This window comes from Mycetomoellerius zeteki, unplaced genomic scaffold (genome assembly GCF_001594055.1).
Source record: "Mycetomoellerius zeteki isolate Tzet28-1 unplaced genomic scaffold, Tzet1.0 scaffold135, whole genome shotgun sequence".
In the NCBI taxonomy this organism is placed as follows: domain Eukaryota; kingdom Metazoa; phylum Arthropoda; class Insecta; order Hymenoptera; family Formicidae; genus Mycetomoellerius; species Mycetomoellerius zeteki.
Window position 1 is genome coordinate 1,441,699 of NW_017256287.1, and position 22,642 is coordinate 1,464,340.

The following is a 22,642-nucleotide window of genomic DNA, read 5'->3' on the forward strand; positions in this document are numbered from 1 at the left end:
TTCGCAGTAGAGTTAACGTAATATTAATTTTTAAAGATCGCCAAATAAGCATCAATCAAAATCATTGGAGGTTATACCTGTTATTTTCATTTTTGCACTAAGAATTCATTTTTACGTAAAAATGAAAATAAAAAGTACAACCTCCAATAACTTTGATTTTGACAAATATTATCCAGGACATGATCCTGAATAACATTCAAGAGGTTTTAGACCGATCGGACACCTTGCGTAATGCTAATGCTGGCGGTTCTGTAACTTTCAAGCCTTATAACTCGAAAGGTACTTAATGAAAAATAACTTTATTATAGTGTTTTGAAAAGCTCTTGACACCAGCTATTAAATTCTGGCATCAAAAATAGAGTGTTCCATTTAAAAAAATCGATGTAACCTTGACCTTAACGACGCCACCCAAGGTCAAATCAATGATACCTTCTTATGTCCCCGTCTGAACCATACAACTTTTGTTCGAAACGTTTTTCCGTATCTACTATAGTTTTCGAGAAATCGTAATGCATTATTTAAAATGGGACACCGTGTATATGTATGTACATATGTATAATATAGTAAAATACATATAAAATATTGACTGATAAAAAATTACAGCAAGTCTAATAAAAAAATTTTTCTTTAAAACATGCCTTTTGCTTTGTTGCAAATAGAGATGCACCGGAAAATATCCAATATCCAGTATTATCCGGTACTTTGTTTACACACACTATCTGGTCAGATATCATTAAATATCCGGTTGAAATTTTATATTGAAAGTTCACGTCATTGATGCAGAATTTTATTCTTTTCAACTGAACTTCTTTCACAGTTCATTTCTTTTTTCCTTTTGTTTTCACATCTGGGAGATAAAGAAAATTATTATCGCTATTTTTCCCTTGCTTTCCTTTTTTTTAGAATTTTGAGGAATTCGTACAGAATATCCGAAAAAATATTCGGAATCCGACAGGAAAATCATCCTATCGGATATTCAATATCCGGTATCCGGTAATTTTACGATCCATGCATCCCTACTTGCACACCTTGTTTACTCATTCAACAGTATAAAGTTTGAAACTCAATAAATCTGTTTTCACCGAGGTTTTTACTTTTACACTGCATTAGTGTGTTTAACCAGCAGATTAAATAAATTCAATTTTTTTTCTATTTTAATAAGGTGGTGGTTGATGTTGATAGGAATGTTGCGGTGGTTGACTCAAATGCCTCTGTAAGTGAGTCACGAGTTGAGGCGTTGGTTGTTGCCCACCAGCAGCACTTTGTTGCTGCTGTTGCTGCTGTTGTGCAGCCTGCTGCTGCTGAGCTTGTTGCTGCTGCTGCATAGCCAACATCTGTTGCCTCATACGCTGATTTATCGCTTGTTGCTACGTAAAGATAATTAACAACAATATTTCGCAAATTCTTTACAAATATTGCGCTTTTGCAATATATCTTATGATGATGTCATGATGTGATATATGATATCGTAGACCATACCTGTTGGAATTGTTGATTTTGCTGCAAGCTGACATTGGCCGTACCTACACCTGTTACGCCTACCGCACCCGGTTTTCCAGCGGATTGTCGGTACGGAGGAGCAGGTTGGTTCTGAACACCTGCGCCCATTGGTCCCATTGCGTTCATCGTTACATTTGGCGCCTAAATAACAAAATATATTTTAGCATATCATTAAATCTTACAAAATGCAATTATTATGTACTTTCTACAATAAGCTTACATTACTGTAAAAAGTAAGCGATAAAAATGAATAGAATTGAGCTACACTTGAATTATTTATCTTATGCCATTATAATGTTTAAAACATGTACTTAAACACACTTGTAAATATGGCGGCCTTGCAGCACTAGGCTGCATTCTTTGTTGTGGCATATATTCCTGTCCCCTTTGTGGACCCATCATTTGCTGCTGATTAGGGAACATCATACTTTGTTGTTGGTTCAAGATTCCTTGTTGCTGCTGCTGTTGCTGCTGCTGTTGAAGCAACTGTTGCTGCTGCTGCTGCTGCTGTGTTTGCTGCGACGTCTGTTGCTGTTGCTGTTGTTGCTGCTGCATCATTTGTTGTCCGCCATATCCCGTATAATTTTGATTCATACCTATAGAAAAAAATTAATCCAAGTACGCTCAAAAATTATGCAAACATTGATTATTGTATCTAATAAAAGACATTAGCATTTAATGCATTATAATTTTAATATTAGGAAAATTAATCTAAATAATTTAATAAGACTGCTAAAAATAGTAGATCGCTCGAAAGAATTCAAAATAAAATTAAATAACAATAAAATTAAATAATAATTAAGACATTACTTCTTTCTGCTAAACACAATTCTTGACTGATAATATCCTGAGACCTTTTTCTTAATTTGTACCTTGTTGAATTCCAGCATATATTCCTTGTTGCTGTTGTTGCTGCTGCTGCTGCTGTTGCTGTGCTGCAAACATGCCTTGTTGTGGATTTATGCCAGGTGCTCCATGCTGCGCTCTCAATTGTTGCCTGATGAACTGCCTCTGCATTCCTTGGAATGCGCCTGGTCCAGCAACTGGTGTAGCGGTTGGTGGTTGTTGTTGTGAGCCCATGAATTGATTGGATGGTAATCGTAAGCGTAACATATTCGACAAAGCTTGTTTGGACTGATTATTCATCCCTGGTCTCTCATAGCGCGGTCCACCGACCGGTGCAGGTGGTAACTGTTGACTGTATCCATATTGCTGTGCGGGTGTGTGAGTTTGCTGATTACTGTACCATTGCTGTTGGGGTTGTGGAGGTTGCCCAGTAAACATTCCGGGCTGTTGCGCAACAGGAGCTTGTTGATTACCAAATGCCATTTGTTGCAATTGAGATGGTGGTTGCTGTTAATAATAAGAGGAAAGAAGAATAATGTAAAGATATTTCTTTGTTTAGTTTTTGTTTTATAGCTTTTGTAGTATATTATTGCGTGCAATTAAACTTACTTGCATCTGCTGCGATATAGGTGTCGTAGGTGTAGCGGCACCTTTTGCTCGTCTATTATGTCGTTTATTTTTCATGGCTTTCCCTTTACCATTAGTATTTACATTACCAACTCCGGTGCTACCGACACTGCCGCCGACTCGACCTGGTGAATCAATACTCATTGGAGTGTCTGCTTTACCAGGGTCCGATTCTTTCTTGTCTGGCTCCAGATCTTCCGGTGGTAATGGAGGTGGATCTAAATAATGGCTGGCTGGACGAATTTGACTGTGCGTATGATACCGCAACAGTTTATGCGCATTTTGATATGTAAGCGGTTTGCGTTCCAATCGAACAGCTCTAAACCAAGCCCAGGAAAGCGGCGCAGGATTTTTATGACCTTCTAAGAGTTCCCATGCCGATACTCTTTGAGAATCACATACTTGCAATCCCTAATTTTAAGTATAACACATTATACACTTTAAATATGTTAATATTATGGCTGTGTTCCGTTTCATGCATGATGCGCATGATGTATCATTTTATCTTTCTTTAATATTCGGTGAATAACAAGGATAAAATAATACATCACGCGCACCATGCGTGAAACGGGGGGGGGGGGCTTCGCATCTTATATCTTTTTGTAATAATAAAAAGAAATACTTCTATAAGTAGAAAAAAAATCGATCGTACCAAAAGAAACCGAAATGTACCTGTTTTTTATCGATGCTGTCGAATCCGGCGATCTTATTGCCTTTAGTATCAGTCAAACATCCAACAGGTTCACATGTAATAACTTCCATAGTCAACTTCGGTAACGGTAGAAGTTGTCTCACAAAGCGAATGCTCGAAGAATTTCTATCGCCTAGTTCTTTTTTCAATTTTTTCATTAGATTTTGATAGTGTTTTTTATTTTCATCTTTCTCGGACTGCGAATCTGATACTAACGTGGAGTGAATCAGTGTTGCTAGCATATCTATAACGGTTGTAAATAATTCTGCATTATTATTCAAGTCTATAACACCGTAACTGACCAATTGAACTAGTAGAATCGCCCAATCCGTCGTAGCAGTCGTATTTCTTTGTATTGTATCAAACACACCTCCAACGAGACTGAATCTTAACTGCAAAGCGTCTTGTAATACTTCTCTAGTTTTAGGGTCTTCGGAACCAATATGTTTCTCTTCTTTACTGGTATTTAAAAATTGCGAAAGTTGTGAATGTAGAGATGTCAATAAACCTTCTCTTTGATCATCCTGACCTTTCAAGCATGTTAATACAAGTGACAGAAATGGTTGATGATTAAACAATGAAGGCGATTTAGATCTACCTCTCTCGCGCCCTGCTGTTTTCGACCAATTGCCTGATTCTAATACCTGTCCTGCCACTTTTAAAACTCTGCCTTGTACTGCACTCGGCAACTTGGAGACTAATGGAGCAACTAACCATATAGAACCTGACTTTTTGTCAGATTTATTACTTAAGGTATTGTTCAATTGAAAAACATCGATTGCAGCTTTTGCAACTGTGTCCAACCATTGAGAAAGTTCACTGGAGCTTGGCGTGAATTGCTTGTACATAAGCTGTAAATCTAACCAAGACATTCGTAGACTCCATTGTTCCAAATTTTCTAAAATATTCGTAATATGTGTTTTCTGATCGATAAAAGCTTCGGTTGGCGTTTCAGGATAGCAAATCATATGTAATAATTTTTGAGCTTGTCGTGGCGTCAGCATATTATCTAACAGCATGTCTTGATGACAAAGCTCTTCCGGATTTTGTAAGCATCTTTCCAACACCCATTCTTGACTGCAGATCTGACGCAAAACATGATGAGCAAAATCAGAAAATCCCTTGACATTTTCCGTTGTCATGCCGGCGCTACTACTGGATGAAGACATTGCTAGATCAAGGCCAAGATCATCGCCACCTCCTAAAATATCGCTGGTTCCCAAAATATGACTGATTGATAGTTCACCAGGCCCACTACTGCTCACCCCAACTCCGACTCCAACACTGGCCGGGCCACCTCCTTTAGTGGAATGGCTCAAAGGTATATCGACTTTCTTCGGAGGCTGTTTAGCAGCTGTAGCATCCCCCACAACTAATATAGCCTTTAGAACCGCGAGTACCGGTCCTACTCTTATATTATTGTGTGCAGCTGCTAATAAGTGTCTATCGCAACTCAATTTTATGCTGTAACCTCTTGAATTTCCACTTGGAAGTGGATGAGGACTCGTACTGACCGAATATAAAGCCGGCTGCGGACATTCGACGGTTTTGAAGAGTCTCAGTAATAAGTGACAAGTTAAACGTGCACCTGCTTCGACTTCGATATCAATATCTCCGCGACCGTCATTACAAGTTTTCACCAATGATGGTAATGCTATATGCACAACGAAATCTTCTAAAGAGAAACAATGCCTTGCTGTAAATATAATAAGTTATAAACTATTAGATTAATAGGTATCACAATACGTATTTTAATAAATGTAAAACGTTTTTCTGCTTACCAATTAAAATTGATGTGAATATAGCTAAAGAATTGTGTATACTTAAATCTTGTACATCAACTTGATTTAACACGTCGATGTAAAAAGCAGAACTATTGGAAGAGCAACAAAGTGCCATAAGTACTCCCAACCATTCGGCATTGAGAGCATTGCAACAAGCAGTTAATTCTGCGCAAGTTATAGCAATATCGTTTAATTTATCGTTATCAGTTTCACTACAAACTGCAACAATTGCATTACAAACAAAACTATAACGATTGGCTGGTGTCTCATTCAACTGTCTCGCCCATTGCGGTTCAATTTTTCCACCTCTTCGTGGACTAGTGAAGACATCCACCATAAATTGCGAATTATAAACGTGACTTGAAGGCGTTGGCTGCAATGTGCTATAGAGAGCAGCACGAATTTTCGGATATGCATTACTAAACGCTTCTACTCCGTGTGATTTTGTTTTCAAGAGAGAACACGTTGAATATAAGTCATATAAATGCGCTAATACGCATCGTTCGGCAGAACTACAATCACTCGGATTTGATACATGTTTTACTACTTTGCAGAGTAAATCAAATACTGCTGTTGTCTGTTCGGGAGATACTATAACACAATAATTTTTATATATAATATATGTATAAGATCATTAAATTATGTATTAAATAGCATTAATACTTACATAATAAACAACAGTGATATCTCCTTAATACGCCGACTACGTATAAACTTAGGTTTGTAGTATAACTTCGAACTAATTGACTGTTTCTAGCTGTCAATTGTGCCTCCACTTCTGGTAATTCTTTCAGGATTTGTATACAAACGTCAATTAGGCCATATATGTTTAATGCTAGTTCCATTAGATCGAATAGAAAGGCTACATGCTCATGAACTGGTAAATAAGACGAACCAGCTAATGCAAATGTATTCAACATTTCTATTACTTGTGTTGCACATTGCCATGTTACAACGTGTTGATCAAAATAACTTAGATTTTGGAATTTTATAGTAACAGCCTCAAAATTAAATTCACTTCGAGAATGTTTCTTTACTTTGCCTCCTTCAGCAACATCAATACTGAATTTCTTCCCAAATAATTTACACACTTCTTTTGTCATTTTTTTAACAACATGTCTAGCTTCATCTCTGACACGTCCAACACCATAAAGTAATACGTGTCGCTGATTGCAATCATGCTGACTACATGTCTCGTCCTAAGACATATATATATATATATATAATACAATATATAATATAAAAAATATATTTATATAATATATAAGGGGGTATATGTGTCTACCATAGTTGCCCTTAAAAATTAATTTAAATTTCATTTAATAGAAAAATATATTTAAAAAATTACTTGTGGTAGCGGAAAATGAGTGGTGTACAATAAATGTCTGCTATGACTTGATGGCATTTTTGAATCGAGACTTTCATGACCTCCGTGACCAGTCAGTGCATCCTCTTTGGGACTATCCGGTGCATCCATGCTATTTTGCTGATCTTCTTTAATATGTTGCAATATCTTATCTAAATCGTCATCAATTTTACTGTCATCATAATCCATGGTACGTCCATGATCCGATACTTCCAATTTAGTCGGCTTTAAATCTATACCCGGAAAAAGGCTATCTTCATCGATTGGTTCTCTGTTGCTAGGTGTTCCGGGTTTGCTAGCAACTGGACCTAATTAAAATAATTTCATAATTATATAGGCAAATTTGTCAAAATTTTTAGAATATTTTAATCGATATAGAGAATGAATCATTTAGGCCCGATTCCACCAATACAAAATTAACGTTAATCTCAATTCAATTTACTCTATATCTTTTTCTAAGAGTTAAAAAAAAGATAAAGTAGTTATAAAAAGATGAACAGTAAATTAAACCGAGATTAATCTTACTATAGACGAACCGAGTCTTAAGGTTTGTATTTGAAATATCTTTATGACTTACTTTTAATATATGTTATAGCGTCTTTTACGCCAAATAATTACATTAAATATACTTATAACACACCCTTTAATTTTAAAATGTAAATTCACACAATTCTCTCCTTCAATTAAAATTATTTTTTTATAAACTGTGTTAAAATATTTAAATAATAATTTTTACATAAGTATACAAATATATATACCTTGTATAAGGTCACCTCTTGAAATAAGAGTGCACATGTATGCATCATGTGAGAAAACATCATGCCTTATTAATTCTGAGAACAGATGAACTAAGTTTGTAAATTGAGCCTTAGATTGATTCGAAGTATTATCGAGTACCGGTGCGTCCACATCTAAGAATTTCATAAGCAACGGTTGAAAAATTGGAAGCACAGGCGGACTTCCATTACTACATGTGCTGTCTTTATCATCGTTATCATTAGTTTCGCCAGTAGCTTCACTCTGTCTTTTTTCGAGAAGTTTAGCAACCGCCATTGCCCTATGTTCTCCCCAACGTTCAGCACTCACGGCCCATTCACACAGAATTTCGACTACTGCTGAATCCTGTTGTGGATTATATTCCGTTTTTGTGTCACGTTCACTAGAATTATCTTTTGGAGGTGGTGTAAAGATTTTTGCATACAAGGTGTCAAGCGAATTAGAGGCATCCATTTTATCAAAACTGTGCCGGTCAAGAGCATCCAATGCAGCTAATACTTTGGTAGTTGTTGTTCCAGCGCTGCTTTGCTGCCACTTGTCGCACGACCATCTACCTTCCGCTGCCTGAGATCGAGCTCTTATATTTTCTTGTGCAATTCTTAGCTGTTTCATTGTAGGATTGCTAGAACTCGCGGGTGGACACGGTAAAGCTGCAGGAGGACATGGTAAATAATCTAAAGGTGATCCATTCAAAACTGATGGAGCCTTTCCTTCACCAACGCTATTCCAAACCAATGCTGTGGGACACTCTAATGTTATAACCTAAAATTCAATAATTTCTTAATCACATAATACAATAAATTTCTTCACATAATATTATTAATTCTTATGACAACCAATATAAATGAACAATATAGAATGCATGTCATTTACCTGTATTATAGTAGATAAACTGTAAATTACATCTCTGTGATGTGCACAAGTCAAATAATCATTAAAAGCAACTGTCAAGAGATTTAAAGGTCCTTGGACAGCAACAGTAGTATCCTTACTACCATTAGCTTCATTCTTAGTAATAGATGGACTCTGTGGATTATTGTTGCTCTCAACATTATTGCACATATGTGCCAATTTACGACAGCATAAATATGTCAATCGTCTGGCTAATAATTCAGATTGTATAAACTCTTCCAAATATTGCAGAGCTAATGGTAATAAGAGCTTTAATATGCCATCTTCCGAGGGAGAAGACCTAATCTTATCCAGCAATTCGAGAATCCACTGTAGCAATTCTTGTCTATCCAATAAACCTTCTTCAAACATATATTTAGCCAATTGTACGCAATAATGCCATTGTTTAAGCGCTAATTTATGATCCTCATTCATTGTACTACCTGTTGCAGATTGACTGCTCGAGGTAGGTGTGGATGGTTGATTATTGGCAGAGCCATTGCTTGTGTTATTGCTTGAATTATTATTATTATTAACACTATTATTGTTGCTGTTGTTGTTGCTGCTGCTGCTGCTACTGTTGCTGCTGTTGTTTGTTCCAGTAATCCCATTATTGTTGCAGGAATTGTTTGTCATATTATTATTATTACTAGCAGCTACATGATTGCCCATATGATAGTACTCTTGCAGTTTAGACAATTGATCTTTCAAAAATTTTATGAGAGTTCCTGTCCATTCTGCCATAACAAAAACAATCATATTTTTAATATCTTTCAAAATAAAGATAAATTTTAATTATAATAAAGAAAATAATGTAATAAGTTTAATAAAGATACAAGATATATTAATCCCCATAACAAAAAAAACGTCAGTTACATCATAAAAATCATGGTTATGTCATGGTGATGTCACGATGATGTACAAATATCTTTGTAACGTGTGTTATTTTGTTATGACAATCTCACAGTGGCATCATATTTTCTTTCTGACTATTGTGACTCTATTGTGATCCGAATGTGACTCTTTGCTATAGGGGAATAGTTTAAGTAAACCTTTATATTACTTCTACATATTTCTCAATTACACAATTAATAACAGGTTTTTAAATTAATCAACAGTTTTTTTTATAACAAGAAATAGAATTAGCTCACCTGTGGTTGGATCAGGCAGCTGACGCTTCTTTATCTTAGCTTCTGAGACCGCAACTGTATAAGCAGAACTAAGCTTGATAAACCAAGCTGCTCTCAGCATTGGTACTTGGTACTCACAGAGCATCATAAAAATTTCTTCCTTTTTATTGAAGTTCGGAGCCTTTTTTGCAAGAGCGACTAGCGGCTTGCTGCCCGAAAGATCTTTGAACCATGCTTCAATGCCATTCTTTGTCCTTGCTGTTACTGGCCAAAAATTGTCCTTGGGATTGATCTGCTGTCTCTTCCTACCAGTGTCAGGCATCGTCGCAAGCTCTTCCTTCTTGGCGAGGATTGCGTTGAAATACGCGCCAACTTTAGCAGCAGTGACATTATAATTTCTGCCTGTTCCAGATTCATCTGTTAGTTGGGTCGTAGTTGCCATAAAGCCATGTTTCACATTTGTAAGCGAGAGCTCATCCTCCTTTTGCTTCAGCTCTTGAGGATAGACATCTGGGGGACCCAGCCTCGGCCTCTTCAGCGGCCTTTTCTCATACAATATTCCCATCATGGTACAATTAGACGCGAAGAGATATAGAGTCGTTAAATAATAAAAAATCGATCATGAGCATCGCCAAGCATCAACAACATGAACGGGCCGTCCTGTGTATTAATTACAGAATACGCGCAACGTCACGCAACGTCTATCTACCGATATCGCAGGTTTTAGTTATATTTCTGCGCATTATCACAATTATAACATTTACATCGAGCCGCAATAACGCTGTCAATGTCACCGTATCATCGAGGCAGGATGTATCGTTGAAGTACATGTATGCATGATAGAAGGATCAAAAGCGAGCAAACTGGAGCAAACGTATTTACGTAATTGCACTGCTCATCTCCGTTTTCTCTCTTTTAGAATATCTGCGAATGCGCGCACGAACGTGACTTATCTTAAAAACTGCAAATGTTTCAATCCGTTTTCAACCAGTGTCCACGTACGGTTTCAATTCACGTCAATTCACGTTAGACATGTTTATCGCCATTCGATAATTGAATATCGAATATTCGATATTTTACAGCTCGATATAAAAATATCGAAAAAATTCAGGATAATGTAGGATTCACCCTGTATATGGTCTCCGATGGACGATGATACCAATAACAGAATTCGGTTCTAGTTAACGTCATTTTTATCTGCATATACTTTGTAAGTTGCATATTACGATTATCCGTCGTCAGACGAAAAAGTTAAATCTTGACGAACATTTTCATACGACAAGCATCATCGTACGACAAAATATTACTAGCTGAAATATCTAGAAAACAAGCTCTCCTATTGGATATCGGACGTCGCACGTCGGATGTATGCAGTGTGAATCCTACATTAAGCTGATTCTACATTATGCTGGATTCACCCTGCATCCGATTTTCGTCGTAAAAAAAAGCAACCAATCAGAAAACAGGATTCCGATGAATTTTGCTTCGTATTATAGGAATCCTGTTTTCTGATTGGATGCCGAGCGTCATACGATGAAAATCGGATGCAATGTGAATCCAGCATTAGTCGCATCGCAGCGTCGCAAGCGTTGCGGTCCAATAAACGTCAAGTTAGCTCGACTCTGATTGGACTGCAACGCTTGCGACACACTTGCGACGCTGCGATGCGATCAATGCAGAACCAGCTTTAGTCACCAATAGTCACCAAAGGTTCGTTCGTACCATAGCTTCTACTCACTCCAATGTACTTATTGGAGTGAGTAGGAGCTATAGTAGGAGCAGGTTGGAACATGCGACGCGAACAAACCTCGAGATATTCCGATACTCGTTCTCGCGGCCGCAGATAGTCTCGTACTTCATGACGTGTCATGGCAGCCCTCGAGATGTGATACGAGTTTGACTCGCGACAACGTTTCGCGCAATTCCACGCAGCGAGAGCAAGCGAGAGATAAAAAGAAACCCGAAGACGTGCGTGGCATATGATGCGATCGGGTGCTTTCATGTAGGAGAATACGTTTCACGGAAAAAACACGAGCGGTACGACAAACGTTTATAAAAAGACCTGGTGATTGTGATGACAACAGCGATGGGAACGATGACGGTGATTTTCTACACGCTGTGCGCGTTCCACGGCGTTGTGGCGTTCTATTTACCTGGTCTGGCGCCCGTGAATTATTGTAAGGTCGGCGAGACCACACCAACCTGCAAGGTATATAGCGTGAGAAATTAAAGGCGATCAGTTCAATCAGTTGATTGGTCAGTCGGTTGGTTATGATCGACGGGATGTCGATTATGGCTACGTTTACACCGTACGTTTAGTCCGCGGCCTATACACCAAATTCGACCTTATTTAGGTCACATTATTAGGCCGCATGCTGTAAACACTACTATACCTGACCCGATCTGTTGTAGGTCAGCCTGGATTTTTTAGCGCCCTCACCTAAAATAAGTCGTCTACTTTCTCGGTGTAAACGCGTGACTGATCCGATCTAAAAGCTTCGTAGTCATTTGCTCGGTAGGACACTGCTGTTTTGTTGAATAGTTAGGTTAAACCGGTTTGTTATTTACTTCTAGACTGTGAAAAGACTAATTGATTTGTGCAAAGAACATAAATATTAAAAAAAAGATGGAAAAAAGTTCATGCAGCGATTCAAGTTCATAAGTACCAGTGCCTTTGCTAATCAAAATAATACAAATAATAATAATTATTTAGAATACGGGCCTCCCCGTATCTCCGATTTTGATGAAATTGGGCTCATTCGACACGTTTTCACTTAAAATGAAAGAATCTGGCAAAAATGCGGCGGTCGGTCTCGCGAACCGAGATATTAAGCATTAAAGTTCGAGATTTTAGAGGTTAAGATATCTGTCATCCCGACTCAATATAGCGCTATGTATACGTTCTGGCGAGTACAATGCTGTATATGGAAATAATCTGTACAAAATATAATAGATGACTCTAATTCGGACCAGCGTGGACTAAATGTGACCCAACCAATTTTTAAATCCCTTTCAGTGTAAATTGTTGGTGACTAGACCTACTTTGGGTCACGATATAGGTCAGGTCGCTATCAATCGTACGGTGTAAACGTAGCCTATATATATCGTAAATTCACGCTGATATATGTCCACGTCATTAGTCAGTTATATATATATTTTTTGGAAACTGAATTGTACACTTCTGTCTTAATTCGGAAATCCGTTTTATTCTGTGTATAAGTACATTATTATATGTATTTTTATATATATGACAAACGTCATTTTACTATTTCTTTATCTCTATTATTACTTATACGTGTATTGACTTTATACAATATTTTTATATAATTTTATTTGATTTTTATATAAATTTTATAGAAATTGAATAATTTACACGTACACGCGCATGCACATGCATGTACGCACATGTTTGCACGTACGCGCGCGCGCGCGCGCGCTCACACACACACACACACGCAACATTAGTTATTACTTTTCCTTCATGGTATATGTGTTGCCATATATCTTATTATATTATTATATTTCAAGCAGAATTACATAATTTGATACAATATTTATAAATCTTAGTAAACTATAATATTATTAGTTATATTGAGAATGAAACTCTGTAACTCTGTTTTAGTCGGACATCAAACTATATGTGAATCGTTTAAACACTGAGAAATATGTCATACCTTACGAATATAGTCAGTAAGTAATATTATTTTCAGATTCTTTATTATATTTTTTTGTGTATTGTATATTACTTTATTGTAATGTAATAGTTATATAACTGATAATATTTTTTTAAATTCTATTTCTATAATCTAGTTTTGACTTTTGCACGGCAGAAGAGGGACAGTCCCCAGTTGAGAACTTAGGACAGGTTGTTTTTGGAGAACGCATACGTCCTTCTCCTTACAAGGTAGATGCGAAATTCCAAGTCTAATATTCTTTAACTTATAAATTCTAAAAAATAAGAAAAATTAAAATTAATGTTCTACTTGTAGTTGGACTTCTTAAAAGATGTCAAGTGTGCTACTGTTTGCACAAAATTGTACACGTCAAGTGATGAAAATTCAGAGAAAAAGTTACAGTTATTAAGAAAAGCAATAGCAGTCAATTATCAACATCATTGGATAGTTGGTAGAGTATCAAATACATCAACCAATTAATTAAAAATAATGAAGTATTATAAAATTTCTTTTTAAATATTTTGTATTACAATAATTTTTAAGTATTTTATTAGTAGTATATCATAATAAGATATTGTAATTTCAATATTATAAGTTTAATTTATATAATTTTGTATTCAAAAATTGAAGAAAAATGAATGGTTCAATAATTTAACCCTCCGTAAAGCAAGTGGAACATCAACATGGTTCATATATGAATATATCTCATACCCCATGCTATACTTCATCATAAATATTGTATTTTTTAAGAAGTTATAAAAATTCATCTTGCTAAGGTATGTCATACCTCACCTGATTTGCGGAGAGTTAAAAATTTGAAAAATCTAAGTAACAATTTTATAATACGCAAATATGATCTAAATATGCTGCCAGCGTAAATATATTTTAACATGTAAAGAGTTTATAAGAACAAGAGTGTATTTAGTATAATTTTGAAGTAAATTTTCAAGTTATATCACAAAATATGAAAATATATTTGTACTCTAATAACAATAATTAATTGGTTTAATTATTATATAATTGTATTTAGAGTTGCTGTTTCTATTATAACTGGTGGACTGGTTAAATTTTTGTGAAAAAATTGTCCAAATAATTTATTGCTTGAAAAGTTTCGAATTTTGCAATTACACAATTTTTCAATACTTTTAAAATCACTTCGACTTGTTAATGATTCTGTTAATGTTCTGCTTTTATTAGATAATATGCCAGTAACATGGTGTTATCAGTTAGAAGATGAACGACAATATTGTAGCACTGGCTTCCCTATGGGCTGTTATTCAAAAGAATCCAGATCTCAGCAAGATACTTGTACTATACATGTGAGGATGAATTATCAAATTATATTTCAAAATTATGAAAATATAAAATTTAATTTATCTAACGATCTGTCTCTTTGTATACACTCCTAGGGTCCGTACAACAAACCAAAAACTTACTATTTATTTAATCATGTGAATCTTACTATAACTTATCATAGTGGTGGTTCAGAGGAATGGGGATCGTCCTTTAAGGAAAACGGTGGTCGTATCATATGTAAGTACTCAAAATTGATCTTTGCTAGTGTTTAATATCACAAATTAATGAATAATAATTGTATAAATGTGATTTTAATAGCTGTAAAAGTAGTACCTCGCAGTATTAAGCATACTAGCCAAATTGATTGTGAAAGTCAAATACCATTGGAGATACCATCCAGTGAGCAGCCATCTGCACAGACGTTCCAAGTAATATATACATATTCTGTTAAATTTGTGGTAAGTCTTCGCAAGTATATAATAATATTATTATGCCCGAATTGCATATCGTCGCCCGATATACGTCGGAGTTCGCCGTCCTCGAAGGAAGAAGCGCGTTGCCTGGCAACAAGCCGTCGAAGCGCTCGGACGTATCTCTTCACCCGCGATCATATATCTTATTCATTGTGTTCCAATACGGAGTGTTCCTGTATTTCTGCTTTAATAAACGTTGCTTGTTTCTTTCATTATATCTGTGTACTTCATTTCGGCTCGGGAGTGCGCGTTCGCGACGCGAGCGAGTTTCCGCGAGACGGCGTACGAACGTAACAATATAAATGATTTTAACGATAATTAATAAAGTTTAATCATTTATTGTATTTATTATTATACAGGGTTGGCAAACGTTACTTTTCAGTTACTTTGTCATTACTTTTTATAGTAAACAATTTGATGACGATGTTGCAATTTTTTATGACGGTAACGCTAACTAAACGCTAAAATTGTACTAAGATTAGAAAAGTAAATTGTCACTATTACGCGTTACACTGAAAAAGTTATAAGTATAACGAGTAACGCGTAACATTACTCGTTACTAAGAAGTAACGCGTTAGAAATTAGGAGTTATTTTTTTCAGTAACGAATAACTTTTTCAATCCATTACAAATAACGATTGACTTTTCTAACTCTAATGTTAGCATTACCATCATAAAAAATTCACAATGTCATTACCAAATCATTATTATAACAAGGTAACGATCAACAAAGTAACGGCGTTACAAGTAACGTGTTACTTGTCAACCCTGTTATTATACTTAAAATTTATTATTATACTTATTATTATTCCAGAAAAATAACACGATTAAATGGTCATCTAGGTGGGATTACATTTTAGAATCGATGCCACATTCGAATATTCAGTGGTTCAGTATTCTTAATTCGCTGATAATCGTTCTATTCCTCTCTGGAATGGTAGCTATGATAATGCTTCGTACTCTGCACAAAGACATCGCACGATATAACCAGGTACCTATATACTTTATTCAGTTGTTACAATTTAATAGCTGTATGTCATTCTTTTTTTTGTAGCTGTGTTCCAAAATTAACTGCCAGTATTGAAAATCTCTAGTGCATGTAATGTAAACTATAGATCTTTAGTACTAGCAGTGAATTTTGGAACACAGCCTATATTATGTTCATTTGCTACATCTATTTTATTTTAAAATGAATGTATAATTGATAAGTGTGTGAATTGTGATCATCTCTGATAATTTCACGATATTTAACAACTGAACATAATCAAAAATAGCCATTTATATCTTTTTTATTCAATTACGGCAAAGCCAAAATGGCCTTTATTTTTTTGGAAACTTCGTCTATACAAAATTTCAAGATAAAATTTAATAAAGTTTTAAGAAGATATTGAGAAGTTGCTGTGAATCAATGTGCCTTGGAAACTAAAAAAAACAAACTTAACCCTAGCTATACACACTTATTTTTCTACCCTTGATATACACACTCAAGTCCTTAGGATCCCATTCATATTTGTAACTAACTTTCATAAAAATGAATATATTTCAATTAATTTTGTTTTTAATCGATGGAGAATTGATTAAGAAACAAGTCTATAATATGTAAAAGTCGATAGAATTAAGGAGCTTCGAGATATATAGATTCAAAGAAAAAGAAAAGTTTAGAAACACTAAAAAAATCTTGATTTAGCAAATTGCACCAAGATTTCTGGGACTCCAGTGTGTATAGCTAGAGTTAAATACTAACCTTTTACTTAAAAAAATGCTTGAATGATTGATTGAAAAATTAATTCGTAAGCACAAAATTAGTCTTGTAAAGCAATAGGTGCATCCAGAAGTGATGACCGCTCACTCAGCAAAAAAGGAATTACTCTATAATTAATATGTTTATTTATCATAATTAGTAACGTGGAATAACGTGTCTATTATAGGTAATCTTTAATATCATATTTCTTACTTATTTATTACTGTTTATTATTTCTCTAATACCATGTTTGGTATACCGTAACGTTATGTAGCGCTCAGTGAGCTGTAGAGCGACTTAAAATTTTTAACAGTAATAAATAAGTAAGAAATATGATATTAAAGATTATCTACTAAGAATAAACACGTTATTCTATATGTTACTAATTATAATAAATAAACATATTAATCATAGATTAATCCCTTTTTTTTGCTCAGTGAGCGCTCAGTGTGCGGTCGTCGTTTCTGGATGCACTCAATGTATGAAAAGGTTTCATGAAAAGGTGAAGGTAACCAAATGTTTTCTTCACTTTTATAAAATTGTGATATCCGTTTGTCTGTGTTGCGATAACGCAGGCCTACTTCCAGATAGAATCAGGAGAAGATGCACAAGAGGAATTTGGATGGAAATTGGTACACGGCGATGTATTCCGCCCTCCGCGCAAAGGAATGTTGCTTTCGGTTTTGCTAGGATCCGGTATTCAAGTGTTCTTCATGACGCTGGTTACATTAGGTAAAAACACACACACACACACTCTCGCGCTCGCACCCCCCTTCCTTTCCTTTTCTTTTTTACTTTACGCTTTCTCATCAGATTTATTAGATTAAATTTGAAATTAATACTTATTTAAGATTAATTGAACTTAAACATTAAAAACTCATTAAATGTTCTTTCATTTCAAATGATAAATTATAAATGTTATTTTAAATTTTAATCAATGCTACAGCATTCGCTTGTCTGGGTTTCCTTTCGCCTGCTAATAGAGGTGCACTAATGACTTGCGCGATGGTGTTGTACGTTTGTCTGGGAACCACGGCGGGATACGTGGCCGCTCGAATATACAAAAGTTTTGGAGGAGAGAAATGGAAGTCCAACGTGTTACTCACATCTATGCTTAGCCCCGGGTAAGACTTAATATTTTTTTAGATAGAATCAATTCTGTTCCTTTAAAAATAAATAAGTTTTTACGAATGTCATTTATATTTGATGTAAATGTACGATATAAAAATTTATTTTATTTTTCAGAATTGTATTTAGTTTATTCTTCATAATGAATCTGATATTTTGGGCAAACGGAAGTTCGGCCGCAGTACCTTTCAGCACTTTAATCGCTCTTTTGGCATTGTGGTTTGGAGTATCCGTACCGTTAACATTTATCGGTGCTTACTTGGGCTTCAAAAAAAGGGTAATTATAAATCAGAACTCGGCACGATTTGCATTTCACAGCCAATTTTCGACTCGGCTCCGCCTTCCGCTACTCTTCTCACTTTATCACCCCGCGCAGTCCATATGATGCTCGTAGACATAGTAAGATCCATCCGCTTTGGGCGCTCACGCTGTAAACTTCATTCTCAATCTTACGCGTTGCTTCATTCCATCTTAGTTATGTAATGAACGAAAAAAAAATAAGTTAAACGAAGTTTACAGCGTAAGCGCCCAAAGCAGGTGAACCTCATGACTACGAGCGTTGTACGCTCCTAAACGTCGACCGGCATTTGGATTGCGCGCGGGGTAATGAGGTGAGAAGAGTAGCGGAAGGCGAAGCCGAGAAGTGCAAATCGTGCCCAGCCCTGTTATAAATTAATATTAAACATTTTAGTATAGTATGTATTTGTAAATAATTGAGATAACACGCCGCAGGCTGTGGAGCACCCGGTACGAACAAATCAAATTCCTCGACAAATACCAGAGCAGAATTTTTACACACAACCAATACCTGGCGTCATCATGGGTGGTGTCCTGCCATTCGGTTGCATATTTATTCAATTATTCTTCATACTTAATTCTCTTTGGTAAGTATTGCATACCTTGATCAAAAAGTTCCCGGAATTCATTCAGAAAATTCAAAATACAAGTTTATTCATCAAAAGTGATATTGTCCCCTTCAAAGTACTCCCCATCGACTGCAACGCACTTATGCCAGTGCTTGATCCAGCTCTGGAAACATTTCTGGAACTCTATTGTCGATATAGCCATCAGAGCCGTCTTCGATTTTTCCATTACTTCTTAGTAGTAGTTTTTTGACTCGATCGAATAGAAAAAAATCGCAGGGAGCCATATCGGATGAATTCGATGGCTGTTGGATGATATTCGTTTCGTTCTTGGTCCAAAAATTTAATACAAACTCGTTGTTGCAAATTCAACTCCATTTTTAAAACTGTAAAAAATCGAAAACACGTGCAGAGGTAGATGTACTCAAGACGACGTAACTTTTACAAATGTCAAGCTATGGCGATAAAATTTGGTGAAAATGTCAATGATAGATGTGGCAACCTAATCAAAAAAACAGAATTCAAATCGGAGCATCACCTGGTGGTAATTCCGGGAACTTTTTGATCAAGATAGTATTAATATTCTTATTAATAAATGTTCTTGACTGAATCATTTTTACTAGGTCAAGCCAAGTGTATTACATGTTCGGATTTCTCTTCTTGGTTTTTCTCATACTCGTCATCACGTGTTCTGAAACGACAATTCTGCTCTGTTATTTCCATCTTTGCGCTGAGGTAAATACAGGCTTTACAGAAAATCATACTTGTGTATTTTTTGTATATGTATTAAACATCGTTATATTAATAAATTTCTTTATAGGATTATCACTGGTGGTGGCGCAGCTTTCTTACATCTGGCTTTACTGCTGTCTACTTGTTAATCTATTGTATACATTTCTTCGTCACTAAGTTAGAAATTGAAGGTGCCACCTCTACGTTCCTGTATTTTGGATATACGTTCATTATGGTTTACTTATTCTTCCTTTTGACAGGTGAATATTCGTTACATGTTTAACTTAATTTTTTTTTTAATGCCACAGTTACCATTGATGGTTAAAAAATAAAATTCATTTTCTTTCAGGTTCCATTGGTTTCTTTGCCTGTTTTTGGTTTGTGCGCAAGATTTATAGTGTTGTGAAGGTTGATTAAATAAAACTGATGATGAGAACAATGCTTGTATGATGAATGTAATATGATGAGTGAAACCAATCGTAATGAGAATGAGTGATAGTCGATATTGTGTAAACCCGCGTTAAAAAGATAAAGGAGAAAAAATCCGTATAATAATAAGCAAATTATAGCGCATCTTCACGTCGTTATTGTTGAGATACATCGTTGCAAGTATCGTCATAAATAATAAATAGTTTATTTTATTAACGCGAAAAAGGTTTAGTTTTCAAAGAGTGGACGTCGATATCGTTATCGACTATCTGACATTCTTCGAAAAGTATTTTCTCGAATAAACGTCTAACATACATAATGTATATTAAACGATGTATGTTTTAGATGTTTGCGAAAATCTGTATAAGCGTCTTGTTTTATTTTTTTCCTTTACTCTCAAAATGCTTCACTTACATCACAAAAGCATTATGTGGTATACAACCATGATACGTTTCAGATCGAATTTTCAATGTGTCACATGAAATCGATTCTGGTCAAATTACTTATTGTTTATTCATTTATTTATTATTGGCATTATTGTGAAAAGGAATTTTTAATAAAACGGAAAATATTAAACGTGTGCACGCGTGCATAATGACATAGAAGTACAATTCGATTCTAATTGCGAAACGCACGTGTCATCCATGTTTTTTAAATTATAAATTAAATACACAAGTAATAAAAATGTACAAATTGAGAACTTAACAATGGAAAAATTTTATGTCTTCTTTTTCACTGTCTACCAAATAAATAACAGCATAATCTTAATATGACATGTGAACAGTCAATATATCCACATATTCTGTACTCGATTTTGTAAATTAAAGTACCTACAATGTTAGCGTTGATAATGTTATTACTGATACAAATAAAACAATCAAATGAGTTTATATGCACATTTGCAATAAATTTAAATGATCGTATTCTATTTTGCGCGATATTTCATTACTAATTTATTAAATGCAGTTCTATGATTGTACAGCAAATTAAATAACGACAATAATGTAGGCGATTATTTATTTTAAGCATAAATGTATTTACTCATCATTGTTTTCAATTTTTCGTCATAGGTGAGTAACAAATTCTCCAATAAGTGTATTATAAAAAGAAAAGCGATAAATGTATCTATGTATACGCTTATACAAAAGCGTGTTTTCATCATTTTTAGGATTTATTAATAATTTTACATGTCACACCCCACGAAATATTGATTATATTTACAGACATGTCTTCGTCTTGCTCTAGTCTATATTAATGGTTAACACTGACGCGACGCTTCCTGATGTAGTCACTATCAAAGTCGAATGGTTGGCAATTGTTGAGCTCGACGCAACCAAAGCAGACCTCGAAAAATATTTAACGCAGAGACAAACTTCGTTTTTCATCCATCAATAATGTCCAACAATAATGTCTTCATAGAAATGCTTTTCTGCGTTTTGGGCGACAGTGTTTTCCATCCAAACTATATGTGTCATATGATTTCATTTCTCCATTCGATCATTGTGTCGGAGTTCGATTTGTAAAAAAGAAAAACAAGAAAAAAGCGAAGAAATGAACGATTCTCATGAATGCCAATCTATTCCACATTCAATAATGTGTCTCATCTATTTTCTTCAAAGAGGTTCCCACGTTGTAAAGTTATTCCGTGGATGCTGCGTTTCAACGTGAGAGTGAATTGGTATTATCTGCCACGAACGGTTGACACAAATACAGAACCACTATCACGTCTAGAGTTATTGGCTCTCTGTGGGATAAATAAATGTTGACCTGTAAGAAGTATGGTTTAATTCTGATATTCGAGGAAAGGGAACAAGGAGTTGAAAGGATGTTTAATAGTCATGCATTGAATAGTATCTGAAATTAAATTTACGAAAAGTAAAGAGATCAGAGATTAAAGAGATGACAACATAAAAGGAAATGCAAAAAAAAATAGATCAAAATGTGAACAAATATCGAAACATAACGTTTCAGATGTTTTTAAACGATTCCAAAAAAAATGTGTCTCTAATAAACAATATAAATCAATAACAAAAAACAAAATTGTGAATTAAAAAACTGAGTGAAGTGGAATAAAGGAAAATTAAATTCAGGAGGGGGATCAGGAAAAGGGAGGAATACATTTAATGTTGCTGATGATATACGCTGATCTCTATTTTCTCGGACTACGTCGACGTCGGCTGTCCCTATTTCTATCGGCACGTCTCATCTCTTCTAATCTGCGCGCGTGTTCTGCCATATGTTGCCGTCGCATCTCCTCCTTCACGACTATCTACAATGTTTCCACATAAAAACATTTATTACCAATTCACTTATTTGTTTTACAGTTTGTGTCAACCATATATATATATATATATATATATATACATATATGGATTGTAAAACAAATAAGTAGATTGGCAATAAATTTATACATACAAGGTGTCCCAAAAGTCCCTTAGAGATATGCTCGTTTTTGGTTTTGGAGAAAATTTCAAAAAAAAAGACAAAACATAGTTTTCATTTTTGTACTTGTTTATTACTTATTCATTCACACTTATTTATTCAAGTTATCCCCTTCGAAACAAAGTAAGTCCCACTTAAAATATTTTTTTGGAATAACGAATAGTTTGCAATTTGGAATATAATTGCATCTGAGGCTTCAAATAGGACACCTTGTATATAAATAATAAGCACGCACGCGCACGCGCACGCGCAC

At 35.1% G+C, this 22,642-nt stretch overlaps 3 protein-coding genes across 5 annotated transcripts in view; 1 reads left to right on the forward strand and 2 right to left on the reverse strand.

The window, feature by feature from the left end:
* Positions 1 to 887: 887 nt before the first annotated feature.
* Positions 888 to 10,640, reverse strand: kto (mediator complex subunit kohtalo). Its single transcript, XM_018462227.1, has 12 exons — positions 9,634 to 10,640; positions 8,465 to 9,219; positions 7,573 to 8,353; positions 6,797 to 7,122; positions 6,116 to 6,647; positions 5,446 to 6,039; positions 3,646 to 5,360; positions 2,956 to 3,384; positions 2,373 to 2,853; positions 1,822 to 2,096; positions 1,480 to 1,641; positions 888 to 1,367 (listed from the first exon to the last, which is right to left on the reverse strand). The coding sequence occupies exons 1-12, from the start codon at positions 10,178 to 10,180 to the stop codon at positions 1,155 to 1,157; spliced, it is 6,810 nt and encodes a 2,269-aa protein (XP_018317729.1). The 5' UTR covers positions 10,181 to 10,640; the 3' UTR covers positions 888 to 1,154.
* Positions 10,641 to 11,429: 789 nt separating this feature from the next.
* TM9SF2 (transmembrane 9 superfamily protein member 2) lies at positions 11,430 to 20,654 on the forward strand. 2 transcript variants are annotated; one of them, XM_018462143.1, is made up of 15 exons: positions 11,430 to 11,821; positions 13,235 to 13,302; positions 13,423 to 13,516; positions 13,602 to 13,737; positions 14,484 to 14,605; positions 14,696 to 14,819; positions 14,901 to 15,040; positions 15,869 to 16,045; positions 17,371 to 17,527; positions 17,742 to 17,919; positions 18,041 to 18,200; positions 18,656 to 18,807; positions 19,410 to 19,521; positions 19,607 to 19,778; positions 19,868 to 20,654. In XM_018462143.1, the coding sequence occupies exons 1-15, from the start codon at positions 11,687 to 11,689 to the stop codon at positions 19,933 to 19,935; spliced, it is 1,995 nt and encodes a 664-aa protein (XP_018317645.1). In that variant the 5' UTR covers positions 11,430 to 11,686; the 3' UTR covers positions 19,936 to 20,654. The 2 variants fall into 2 exon arrangements, with proteins under 2 accessions (XP_018317645.1, XP_018317646.1); XM_018462144.1 differs by having other exon boundaries at positions 17,383 to 17,527.
* A 740-nt stretch (positions 20,655 to 21,394) lies between these two features.
* Acn (apoptotic chromatin condensation inducer acinus) overlaps positions 21,395 to 22,642 on the reverse strand; it is a 5,494-nt gene continuing 4,246 nt past the window's right edge. Inside the window, exons 9-10 of one of the 2 annotated variants that reach the window (XM_018462142.1) lie at positions 22,066 to 22,216; positions 21,395 to 21,691 (exon numbers count right to left, since the gene is read on the reverse strand). In XM_018462142.1, the coding sequence (XP_018317644.1) occupies positions 22,097 to 22,216 (120 nt within the window). In that variant the 3' untranslated portion in view covers positions 21,395 to 21,691; positions 22,066 to 22,096. Of the gene's footprint in view, positions 21,692 to 22,009; positions 22,217 to 22,642 lie in introns of those variants that run through there. The other variant, XM_018462141.1, reaches the window with a different exon arrangement.

Bases quoted from the DNA above. Each gene is read 5' to 3' on its own strand.
- kto (XM_018462227.1), bottom strand. From the start codon at position 10,180: ATGATGGGAATATTGTATGAGAAAAGGCCGCTGAAGAGGCCGAGGCTG. The intron at 9,220-9,633 runs GTGAGCTAATTC...TTGTTATGGCAG, and splicing joins GCTGCCTGATCCAACCACAG to AATGGACAGGAACTCTCATA. The intron at 3,385-3,645 runs GTACATTTCGGT...ACTTAAAATTAG, and splicing joins ACAGCATCGATAAAAAACAG to GGATTGCAAGTATGTGATTC.
- TM9SF2 (XM_018462143.1), top strand. From the start codon at position 11,687: ATGACAACAGCGATGGGAACGATGACGGTGATTTTCTACACGCTGTGC. The intron at 11,822-13,234 runs GTATATAGCGTG...ACTCTGTTTTAG, and splicing joins AGACCACACCAACCTGCAAG to TCGGACATCAAACTATATGT. The intron at 15,041-15,868 runs GTAAGTCTTCGC...TTATTATTCCAG, and splicing joins CATATTCTGTTAAATTTGTG to AAAAATAACACGATTAAATG.